The sequence below is a fragment of the Dama dama genome, chromosome 32, assembly GCF_033118175.1.
Source record: "Dama dama isolate Ldn47 chromosome 32, ASM3311817v1, whole genome shotgun sequence".
Lineage (NCBI taxonomy): Eukaryota > Metazoa > Chordata > Mammalia > Artiodactyla > Cervidae > Dama > Dama dama.
This window is the reverse complement of record NC_083712.1, coordinates 8,002,125-8,014,330: the sequence shown is the minus strand read 5'-3', so window position 1 is coordinate 8,014,330 and position 12,206 is coordinate 8,002,125. Positions and strand designations below refer to the sequence as shown.

General features: G+C 39.2%; 1 protein-coding gene and 1 pseudogene across 1 annotated transcript; one reads left to right on the top strand and one right to left on the bottom strand.

Moving 5' to 3' along the window:
* The first annotated feature begins 613 nt into the window (after nt 1-613).
* On the top strand, nt 614-1,543 carry LOC133050620 (olfactory receptor 4X2-like). The gene has a single exon (XM_061134906.1). The coding sequence runs from the start codon at nt 614-616 to the stop codon at nt 1,541-1,543; it is 930 nt and encodes a 309-aa protein (XP_060990889.1).
* Nucleotides 1,544-6,197: 4,654 nt separating this feature from the next.
* On the bottom strand, nt 6,198-7,162 carry LOC133050492 (olfactory receptor 4C45-like; annotated as a pseudogene).
* Between the last annotated feature and the right edge of the window lie 5,044 nt (nt 7,163-12,206).

The window sequence follows — 12,206 nt, the reverse complement described above, 5'->3', positions numbered from 1 at the left end:
AACTTCACTTTGAAAGTAAAGGGAATGCTACCAGAAAGCCTGTGGAGTTTCACAAAGTGCTCTCACATTGGCCTGGTCTTTGCCTGAAACAAGCATTGTGCTAGACATGGGATTCATGGATGGAGAGATGTGGTCTTGGTCTTTGGTGACGTTTGTTCTTTCATTATTTGCTGATCTTCTGTGATGTACCAAATACTGTGCTAAGTAGGCTAGGATGATCTATATGCACTGTTCCTTCATCCTATGCACATTCACTGAGTGTAATTTTGTGCAGGTGCTTCAGTTAGCACTGGAGATAGAGTGGTAGCAAGAAATACGTCTTCTCTAGAAAGCTCAGTTTCATGGGCCAGATGGTCACATAGAACAAATACAATTCAATGTGTTAAGTGCTGTATTTCCAAAATGTCCTAGGAGAAGAGGGTCACTGACTGTAATGGTCTATGGATTGCAGAGATGGATTTCCTATTTCTGAGAACACTTTTAGGTTGCAGAGTCTGAATGGTAGCATTTCAGGTATGCAAATGACTATTATATAATTCAGCTGCTAAAGGAAGAATTCTTTTGTGTTATTTTGGATCACACACCCAAATTACTGCCTCCTGGTGGCTATGTCATGGCTAAAACACACAATGTTACAGAATTTATTTTCTTGGGACTTTCTTCCGATCCAGAGGTGCAGAAGGTTTGCTTTGTGATATTTCTGCTCTTGTATATAGCCATTGTCCTGGGGAATTTCCTCATTGTCCTCACTGTCATGACCAGCAGAAGCCTTGGCTCCCCCATGTACTTCTTCCTGAGCTACCTGTCCTTTGTGGAAATCTGCTATGCCTCGACTACAACGCCCAAACTCATCTCAGATCTGCTGGCTGAAAGGAAAGCCATATCTCTGTGGGGCTGCATGACACAACTTTCCTTTCTCCACTTCTTTGCTGGAACTGAGATTTTCCTGCTCACTGTGATGGCCTATGACCGCTATGTGGCCATCTGCAAGCCGCTCAACTACACCACCATCATGAACCAGCAGGTGTGTGCCTTCCTGGTGGGAGCAGCATGGGTATGGGGATTAGTGCATTCCTTGGCCCAAATCCTTCTCATCTTCCATTTGCCCTTCTGTGGCCCCAATGTAATTGACCACTATTTCTGTGATGTGCTTCCCCTCATGAAACTTGCCTGCTCTGACACCTTCCTTATCGGTCTTCTGATTGTTGCCAATGGGGGGACCCTGTCTGTGATCAGCTTCATCGTCCTCTTAGCCTCCTATGTGGTCATCTTGCTCCATGTGAGGACTCGAAGCTCTGAGGGTCGGCGCAAGGCCCTGTCCACCTGTGGGTCCCACATCACTGTGGTCACCTTGTTCTTTGTGCCCTGCATCTTCATTTATCTGAGACCTTCTACCACCCTGTCTGTGGACAAGATGGTGGCTGTGTTCTACACAGTGATCACCCCACTCCTCAACCCTGTCATCTACTCCCTGAGAAATGCTGAAGTGAAGAAGGCCATGAAGAGGCTGTGGGTCAGGACAATGAAACTAGAACAGAAATAGAGATCGAGTCTTGGAATTAATATCCATCATCACACATAGTTACATATATCAATGTTGTGGAAATCCACTTTTTTTTTTTTATTGTGCCACATGGCTTGTGAGATCTTAGTTCCTGGACCAGGGACTGAACTCACATCCTCGGAAGGAAAACTAGGAACCCTAACTATAAGACAGCTAGGAAATTCCTCTTATTTTGTTAAAATACATCCAGCAACTCTGTGCCTTTTGATTGCAGAGTTCAATTCATTTACCCTTATAGTAATCATTGAAATGTAAAGACCTAATATTGCTATTTGACTGTTTTCTGTTGGTTTTGTATTGATGGTTGATCCTTTTTGCTGCCTACATTTGTGAATTGGTGACCTTGCATGGTGTTATGCTGTGATTTCCTTGCCTTTATCTTTTGTGAATCTACTGTTGGTTGGGCTTGTGGTTTAGGTAACCATGAGGCTTACCTAAAACATAGTGACACAATCTACTTTATACTGATACTGATAGCAACTTAATTCAATTACATACATTCTACCCTTTCATATCCCCTACATGTCTTTAATGTTACAATATACCTCTTCTTAAGTTGTATATTCTTTCATAAATTATAGTTGTTAGGGATATTTTGATACTCATCTTTTTTGACTTTTATACTGTAGTTAAGTAGTTAGTACACCATCTATTATAGTATTACATTTTCAGAATTTGACTATACGTTTTCTTTATTCAGTGTGTGGTATAGGAAACAGTGGCAGATTTTATATTCTTGGGCTCTAAAATCATTGTAGACAGTGAATGCTGCCATGAAATTACAAGATGCTTGCTCCTTGGAAGAAAACCTATGACAAACCTAGAAAGCATATTAAAAAGTGGAGACATCACTTTGCCCGCAGATGTCCATATAGTCAAAGCTATGGTTTTTCCAGTAGTCATGTATGTATGTGAGAGTTGGACCATAGAGAAGGCCAAGCACCAAAGAAATGATGCTTTTGAATTTTGCTGGAGAAGACTCTTGAGATTTCCTTGGACTGCAAGGAGGTCAAACCAGTAAAACTTAAAGGAAATCAATCCTGAATATTCATTGGAAGGACTAATGCTGAAGCTGAAGCTCCAATACTTTGGCCACATGATGTGAAGAGCTGCCTCATTGGAAAAGACCTTGATGCTGGGAAAGATGGAGGGAAGGAGGGAAAAGTGGGTGACAGAGGATGAGATGGTTGGGTGGCATGACCAACTCAATGAGCATGAGTTTGAGTAAATTCTGGGAGTTAGTGAAGGATGATGAAGCTTGGCCTGCTGCAGTCCATGGTGTCACTTAGAGTCAGACACTATTAGTGACTAAACAACAGTAGTTTCCCTGTATTTTCAGATTACTAGTCAATATTTCTTTATTTTAGCTTAAAGAAATTTCAGCACTCCTTGTAAGGTAGGTCTGTTGTTTAGACATTAAGCTGTGTCCAACTCTTGCAATCCCAAGGACTGTAGCCCACCAGGCTCCTCTGTCCATGGGATTTCCCAGGCAAGAATACTGGAGTGGGTTGCCATTTCCTTCTCCAGGGGATCTTCCCGACCCAGGGATTGAACTTCCATCTCCTCCTGGGCAGGCGGATTCTTTACCACTGAGCCACCTGAGAAGCCTCAATGTAGGTCTAGCGGTATTGAAGTTCCTTAACGGTTTCTCTGAATGTCTTTTTTTCTGCTTTAATTCTGGATGATAGCTTTCCTTGATAGAGTATTTGTGTCAGCAATTTCTTTCTTTCAATAATTTGCAAATATTATTTCAATCTTTCCAGGCCTCTAAGGTTTCTGCTGAGAAATCTGCTTTTAATCTAGTGGAGGTTTCTTTGCAGGCTTCAAACTTCTTCCCTCTTCTGCTTTAAAGATTCTCTCTTTGTGTTTGACTTTTACAATTTTATTATAAAGTATCTTGCGAAGATCATTTTTAATTAATATAATGGGTAATCTTTTACCTTCATGACTTGATTGTCCAAATCTTTCCCTGCATTTAGAGAGTCTGCTTTAATGTTTTTTTTTTTTTTTTTAAATAACCTGTCTGACCCCTTCTCTGTCTCTTCTCCTCTGGAATGACAATGATTTTGATATTCTTTATATGGTCTCCCATAGATCACATAGGATTTTTTCACTTTTTCATTAATAATTTTCTATTCAGTATTGTTATTTCAATGTTTCTCTTCTCTGTCTATGGATTCTTTTCTTCAATTTGATCTGTTGATGATGTTCTCTATTGTATTTTCTATCCATTGAATTCTTCAGAAATTTAGCCCCAGAATTTGTTTGCTTCTTTTTATTATCTGTAATGTTAGTTAATTTTAAAGCCTTTGTAGTTACAGTGAAAGCTAACCTGATAATAAAATCTTAAGAACATTAGAAATGCAATGCTGGCATCAACTTAAGTTCAAATTCCTGGTTGAGAACTCTCCTGAAAACAAGTTTCTGAAGTCTTCCCTAGAAATCACAAATTCTATACAGAGATTGACCTCTTGGTCTCTCCAACTGAGCTCTCCCTTTTTCTCTTTCTTCTAGAGGATGGGAATGGAATAAAAGGATTCATTATCAGTGAGAGCTTCTGAAATAAGTGCTGCTCAAACTTTCCTGATAGCTCAGCTGGTAAAGAATCCACCTGCAATTCGCAGGAGACTCCAGTTCAATTCCTGGGTTGGAAAGATCCACTGGAGAAGAGATAGGCTACCCACTCCAGTATTCTTGGGCTTCCTTGGTGGTTCAGCCGATAAAGAATCCACCTGCAATGTGGTAGACATGGGCTCGATCCCTGGGTTGGGAAGATCCCCTGGAGGAGGGAACTGGCAACCTACTCCAATATTCTGGCCTGGAGAATTCCAAGAACTGTACAGTCCATGGGGAGACAAAGAGTCAGGCACGACTGAGTGACTTTCACTTTCAAGCATCTCATAGCTGATCCCACCGGCTCTCCCTTTTGTCACTATAGAGATAATTAAGTGTAGTTTAATCCCAGAATAGGGAGTTGGTGAGGGACTAGCTCTCAGTATTCAGAGAACTGCCTGTTGGTTGTGATGACACATTTTGCAGTGAAGTGAGGTTGGGATGGGTGTTTGGTCTCCCTGCCATCCTGGTTAGTGAATAACAGTAGCAGTGCTCTTGGGCTCCTCTGTTAGGAACCACTGTCCCCAGAATAGTTTATGCTCTTGTGGAATCTCTGAAAGTTGAAATGAAATCTGGGCAATTTTTGTTAATTTTTAGCTGACTCAGTTTTCTGCTTGAAGTCATTTTTATCTGCACAATTTAAGGAAGCATGTAATGTTATTTTCTTATTTGTTGTTGTTAGTTGCAATGTTGTGTCTGACTCTTTGCGGCCCCACGGACTGTAGCCCACCAAGCTCCTCTGTCCGTGGGATTTCCCAGGCAAGAACACTAGAGTGAGTTGCTAAGTCCTCCTTCTCCAGGGGATCTTCCCAACCCAGGGATCGAACCTGTGTCTCCTGCTTGGCAGGCAGATTCTTTACTACTTAATCACCCGGGAAATTTTTTTTTTTTCTATTAAAGATGAAAAAAATAGATAGGTGAAACAATCTGCTAACATTTACTGGTATAATTAATGTTGGATTTGATAAGAGAATCCAACAAGATCCAACAAAAATCCAACAAAAGAAACCTATTTGGTCCAAAGCAGTTAATCTCTGACTATTTTTGAATCTCTTAGAATTTCATTATGTACATTGCATGGATTCTTTACTCTAGCTCAGATTTATGATTTTGTGCTGTTCCATGACAGCTCCATGACTTGTTCTTAAATCACTGGAAATTTCCTATAACCACTATTTTGTCTTCAGAATCTTCTTTTCCTTTGTCTGTGTCTAAAACCAGACTTTAATGTATACATATTTTCTTCCTTAGCTCTATGGACTTTATCAATTATGTTTATTTTATGCCATCCAATTCTGTTTCTAATTATTTTTGTAAACTCTTGTATATTACAGGGAATGATGAAATGTAATTTTCAAAATGCATTTTTGTGCACAAATGTTAAATTTTTGGGATTGTGATAAGTAAAAATTTCTTTTTATTGCTGTGTTTATTTTATTTATAAACCTCTCAAACCTAGAAAGATCAGAAAAAGTGTATAAATGTGCTTTTTGAAAACTTATTTCCTACTTACTGTTCTGTCCTTTTTTGATGTGTATTTTCCCTCTTTTAAAATAAAATTTCATTCTAGCTATGGTTCTGGGTATAATGACTGTTCAAGAATATTGCTGTTGATCTGTTTCATACCCACAGTCAGGGCAACATTATGACTTTTGTGGACCCATGGTACTTTCATCCTCTTGGACCCTCTCCTCCACCAAAATGTTAAAAATTATCTTTTCTGACCACATTGCTATATAGATGACTATAGTGTAAGCTGCATTTAGATTATATTAATTTATTTCTTTCTGTTGTAAATGCAGTTAAAACATTTCATGGCCTCCTAAGACTATCGTGGGCTCTCAGCACTGTGTCTATTATGCATTCTGAATATCAACCCTGGCTTATAATGTATGAGCCCCTAAAGAAAATTGATCCAGACAGGAGAATCATCCCAGTTCAATCAGTTAAGAAGGGGAGAAAATTTCTGTAATCACTAGATTTTTTTTTTCTTTTTTTGCCTGAATACTCCACATAAGGTTTATTCATCATCAGTTTTCATTATTTGTCCCCAGAGTTTCTTCATGACATTTTTCACTTCTTCATTTCTCAGGGTGTAGATTAAAGGATTCAACATAGGAGTTACTATGGTGCAAAACACAGTCACAGCTTTGTCAATGGGGAAGGAGGTCATGAGTCTTCGGTAGAGGAACAAACAAGGTACAAAGAATGAGATGACAATTGTGACATGAGAGGCACAGGTGGAAAGGGGTTTGCGATGCCCTTCAGAGCTTTGAGTCCTCAGGGAGCTCAGGATGACAATGTAGGAAGCAACCAGCATTGAAAAAAATTAGCAAACACAGTGACCCACTGTTGGCAGAAATCAGGGGCCCCAGAGTAGGCATGACTGTGCAGGCAAGCTCCAGGAGAGGTATTAAATCACACATAAAATGGTCAATGACTTTGGGGCCACAGAATGGTAACTGAACCATGAACAAAATCTGGATCCCTCCATGGAGAAACCCTAAAGCCCCAGCCATTCCAACCAGGAAAGCACACTCAGGTCAGTTATGACTGTCATGTAGTGCAAGGACTTACAGATGGCTACATAGCGGTCATAGGCCATGACAATCAACAAGACAATCTCGGCTTCAGCAAAGAAATGTTCAGCAAAGACCTGAGTCACGCAGCCACTGAAGAAAATGGTGTTCTTTCCAGAGATCAAGTCAAAGATCAACTTGGGTGCTGTGGAGGAAATGTAGAAACCATCTATCATGGACAAATAAGACAGAAAAATGTACATGGGAGAACCGAGGGCTGGTCTAGTGAAGATCGTGACTGAGATGAGCTGGTTACCTGCCAGTGTAATCAAGTAGATGACCAAAAGCACAGCAAATAAAAGCAGACTCCTGTAGTAGTAGGCACTCCTGTAGTAGACACTCCTGTAGTAGGCATTCCTGGATTCTGGGTCAGGCCCAGCAGGATGACTTCTGTTATGTTGCTCATCCTTTCCATCAGTTCATCTTGAGTTGTTATTAGCACATGGTTGATCTGGAAAGATCACACTATTTCTAAGTGATGACATTTTAAATTTGATAGAAAATATCTCATCGTCTCTTTAGCCCAGGTCCCTGCGACTGGTGAGGCTACTCCTTTCACTTACCTCTGATATTTTACAGATGGTTGTAAAGAAGAATGGGAGGAGCTTAAATCTTTCCTGATTCATATTAATTTAAATATATTGTGACAATACCTTACATATACCACAATAAAAGGGAGATATTTTTTTATGAATATTGTCCTGCAGGTTAACTTCTAAACATTCCTTTTAGCTCTGAAGTTCTCACAGATAGCTTTCTTTTAGTTTGGGGGACAAATCTCATTAACAGTTCTTTATAAAGTTATATTAATGCTTGTCTATCAGAATGAATATTCATAGGTATATGGACACAATATTTTAAAACTCAACTTTGTATCAGACATGAAAAATACCAATCAAACCTTACTCTATAACAACTGTATTCTGTGACCTGTTATTCCTTTCTTTCACATTAATGCACATGCACATGCAGACAGAGCTGCAGATGGAGTTTTTGTACCTCAAAATGCCAAGAAACTCTCTTTATAATAGCTCTTTGAGCAGCATTCACTCAACAGCCCCAGATGTTATATCTGGCTCAACAAGAGTTATACTCACTCTTTCTACATCTTTGAATGTGAACTTGTAAGTGGTGCAAAATTCCCTGAAAAGTTCTCAATATTTCTGAAATGAGCTTTCTGTGTAGTTGTTCTTTCATCACATATAAAATAATGCTTGGATTAGCTATATTACCCTATTCACATTTTGCTATAAAATGATGTAAGTCATGAAGTTTTCCTGAGTTTCCCATGGACCAGACAGAAATGTTAGGACCACCTGAGATAATACAATTTCTCCCTTTGGAATAAGTTCTATCAATTAAGATAAATTTGAAATTTTCTTTACTAACTGGTAAAAATATTGAATATATGTAAGAATACTTCCTTTTCTTGGGGAGTGAGCCTGTATATAGGTTTTCAAGATTTATTACACATTGCTGTAACCAAGATCATTAGCTATTTTCTTCATTATCTTTCTTTTTCTCTTCTTTCCCTAATCCTTGCCAAAAACATAATCACATTTTTTTCCCACAACAATTTCTGGGCACAGAAGTCAGCATCATGATCTCTGAGCTTCAGTAAAGATGAGGAAAAATAGCTTATAGTTTTCAGGAAAGCTTATGCCTGAGCTATTTTTCTCTCTCCATGACTCCAACAATGGTGACTATGGCCAATCATTCTTCAAAGATTTAATTCAGAAATCCTGACTTCAGTGTGGTGACATGGAAGTCATGAAAAAGGGAAATAATTTTTAATAATTACAGAGATCTTCAGAATCAGTCTACTTAGTGAGACATAAATGTTAAACCCAATCTTGTAAAAATGACTTTATTGGTTCTCAACAGAATCTTGCCTGGGAACATTCCAGACAGTATTTTCTATTGACATTTTCACATCATTGTGTCCAAAGTCATTTTTAGAGAGAAAGATTAAGTTTCAATTTACAGAATCTAACTACAAATATTATTTCAGTGAAATGAAATTGGCTAAGTTAACCTTCTTAAATTTTGGGAAAAGAATTAGCTATCACTAACTTGGATCAGTTGGTTGTGGATTCTTCAGTTTTTAGGTTAAACCCAGACATCAGTTTCTTCCCACCAGGCATTTGCCTTGCAGCTGCAAATAGACTGTAAGCTAACGAGGACAGTGGAATTCTTATGTCTCTAGACAACTCTCCCATTTTCTGGATTTACTCAAAAAACAAGCTGTTTAAGTTAGGAAACTTTGATATCTTTCAGATTTAATTTTAACTCACTTTCTGGGCTTATTGTGAGATTATAAATGCATCTTCAAAACATATATTATTCAAATATATGCATCAAATTATTCAAATTTGACTCTTCCAATTAAGAAAAACTTGTATATGAAATTGTGGAATGTATATGAAAGTGAAAGTGTTAGTCGCTTAGTCGTGTTTGACTCTTTGCGACCCATGCATGTAGCCCAGCAGGCTCCTCCGTCCATGGGATTCTCCAGACAAGAATCCTGGAGTGGGTTGCCATTTCCTCCTCCAGGGGACCCAGGGATCGAACTCCTTCTATTCCTGATTTAAGCCCTTCCTCTAACTCATACTGACCTTGAGAGCAGTGTCTCCCAAACAGACCTTCATCTTGTTCATGCATGGCTCTGTGGCTGTTATTTACTTCAAGGTCCTTGTTTGTAGTTCTTTCTTCATTGACTCTAGAGAAATGTTTAAATAGACTTTCAAAAAAGCTCAGGGTTTGGTGATACATTGACCTCTCAAGTCCTCAGAGGATTATTGGCCCTGTAGGAATCTTTTCCGAATCATCAGCCAAGGACATTTTTTTTTTTTTTTGGTCCTGTTTGACTCCCACAAATAATATTAAAGACCAGCTTTAGGAATGCAGTTGAGCTTTGGTTAAGCATATGCTTCTGGCTATGGGCTTCTCTGGTAGCTCAGGCGGTAAAGAACCTGCCTGCAATGCAGGAGACCTGGTTTGATCTCTGGGTTTGGAAGATCCCCTGGAGAAGGGAATGTCTATCCACTCCAGTATTCTTGCCTGGAAAATCCCATGGACAGAGGTGACTTGTGGGCAACAGTCTATGAGGTCACAGAGTCAGACATAACTGACTCACACACACACACACACACACACACACACACACACACATATACACACACTTCTGGCTATAGTTTAGGATGAAACTTAGGTAAGGTAAGTGAAAATCTTGATATTAGGATTTTGTTGCTCATTTTGATGTTGGTGACCTTGCCAAAGGATATATGGGGTGGTTTTAGACATAGGGCAGAGTTCAGAGGCTGGATTTCTCTCTGAAAACATGAGTGTTTGGTACAATATGGTTACCCTGAGAGTAGAAATGCCAGTCTTTAAAATTATGGGCCAGATTACCCTCGGACATCGTGACATGTTTATTAGTGACTGACCGAGGAGACTTAAATAGCAGGTTCCCAACTCCCAGACATCGAGTAATTTAAGAGTCATAAACATATAAACTATCTCTGGGATGAGTACCTCGGTGACAGGGCCTCATGATGTATTATAGAGCTTGTAGCTCTGCCACACACAGAGAGAACCATAGGAATGTACACAATTTTACTGTACCCTATGCTTTCTCAGGGTAGCCTTTGAAAAAAGTCACACTCAGCCAAGCACTCGTGTATAAAGACATCGAGAGGAAAAGAACAGAAACACTACAGAAAGGATGCTCCACTATAGTCTTCTCTCCCTCAGCTTCAAGGTGATGAAGAGTTGGCTGGAACTCTGCACAGAATCATCTTTCTTTCTCATCTACCTTTAACTTTAAACTAAACTGATACATTACTGGAATTCAGAACAGAGAAGGAAGCAGTGCTTTCAGATCTGTTCTCAGCAGTAAACGATGTTGCTTCTGTTAGTGGCCACCCTCACTCTCAGTCTGTCCCACTCCCCTGATTTTTTTAATTGTCATAAAATACATATAAAATGAAGTTTACCATTTTAAGTACACACTTGAGTGGCATTGAATACATTTACATTGGTGTGCAAACACCTCACCAACCATCTTCATAATTTTTCACCTTCTCAAAGTGAAACTCCGTATTTGTTAAATAATTATTTCTCATTCCTCCCTCCCCCCAGGTACTAGCCATCATTATATAACTTTTTTTTTTCATGAGGGTCTAGGTGTCAATATATCATAATCTGTTTGGGAGAATAAAGGTTTGCTTCCTACTCTATGATGGGGAATCTTGAGGACATAGAGTAGATGATTATGCTTATGTACAGAAGTGATTGAGAAAATCACACTCAGCCAAACTACTTTGTAGAATACACCTGTATGAAAATGAAGAAAAACACTGTAAGTAGGAAAGCTTTGCTTCTGCTTTCTCTTTTTCAGACTCTGATGTGGAGTTGATTGCAACCTTGCCAGGAATCATCTGGAGTGATGTAATTCACTGGGCATTTGAGTTCAGGTTGTTCGTCTACCTAAGGAATTGATCAGGAGTAGGAAAGGTTATGCTGCCTACCCACAGAACAATGCCCTACTGAGAGACTGTCTTTGAGGAAAATGTCAGAGTCCATCGGGATTTAGAGAAACACTTATTCACATAAGTAAAACATGGATTCCATCAGCTTGACTGGTTGGTTGGGGTTTTGTCCTGGGAAGACTATGCCAGCAGACACAGGATGACTGACCCATAGTGGGAACTTCCTAGCAATGGCACAGAATAATTATAATTCTGATTGATCATTGATTTCAAGAGGACAAGAAGGGAACTGCTTTTGTAATTCTTCTTTTTTTTTTTTTTCTTCTAGGACACAATCCCTTAGATTTATCAAGACCCAGAGACACTCTGAGAGATAGTGAGGGACAGGGAGGCCAGGCATACTTCAAGTCAGTCCATGGGGTCTCAAACAGGGGGACATGACTTGGTGACTGAACAACAAGGACACTTTGAGTGTGATCTGATAGTTGATAGAATGGTGAAATCATGCAAAGAGATGGTGCATTCAATAGGAAGAGCTGGTCTCCTAATTTATAGAAAGATGTATTGGAAAGGGAAATAAGCTAATAATGAGAATTTGGTGGGAGAGGGAAGAGTAGGGGTGAGGTTAAGAATAACTGAGGAGGGATTTAAGTGATCGCCAAAGGTACTGTTTCCTTGTTTTGACCCCAGATTGCCTGTGAATGGTGGTTCAGTTACAGCATAAAGATTAATGACCAAAGGTTAAAATTTTGATAGTTAACAAACTAAGATTTCTAAGAAGAGAGAAGGCAATTGCATGCAGAACACAGATAGCTACATTAAAACTAAATAGGAACCCTTGCATATATATTAATAACTTGCAATAGAGGGTAAAAGGGGATATAGATGTAATTATTGATGAGGAGGCTTGAGATTGAGAGAAAGATTCTGTTTTTGTCCTGGTTTTTGCTGAGAAGTAGG

Coding starts and splice junctions, on each gene's coding strand:
- LOC133050620 (XM_061134906.1), top strand. CDS start 614: ATGGCTAAAACACACAATGTTACAGAATTTATTTTCTTGGGACTTTCT.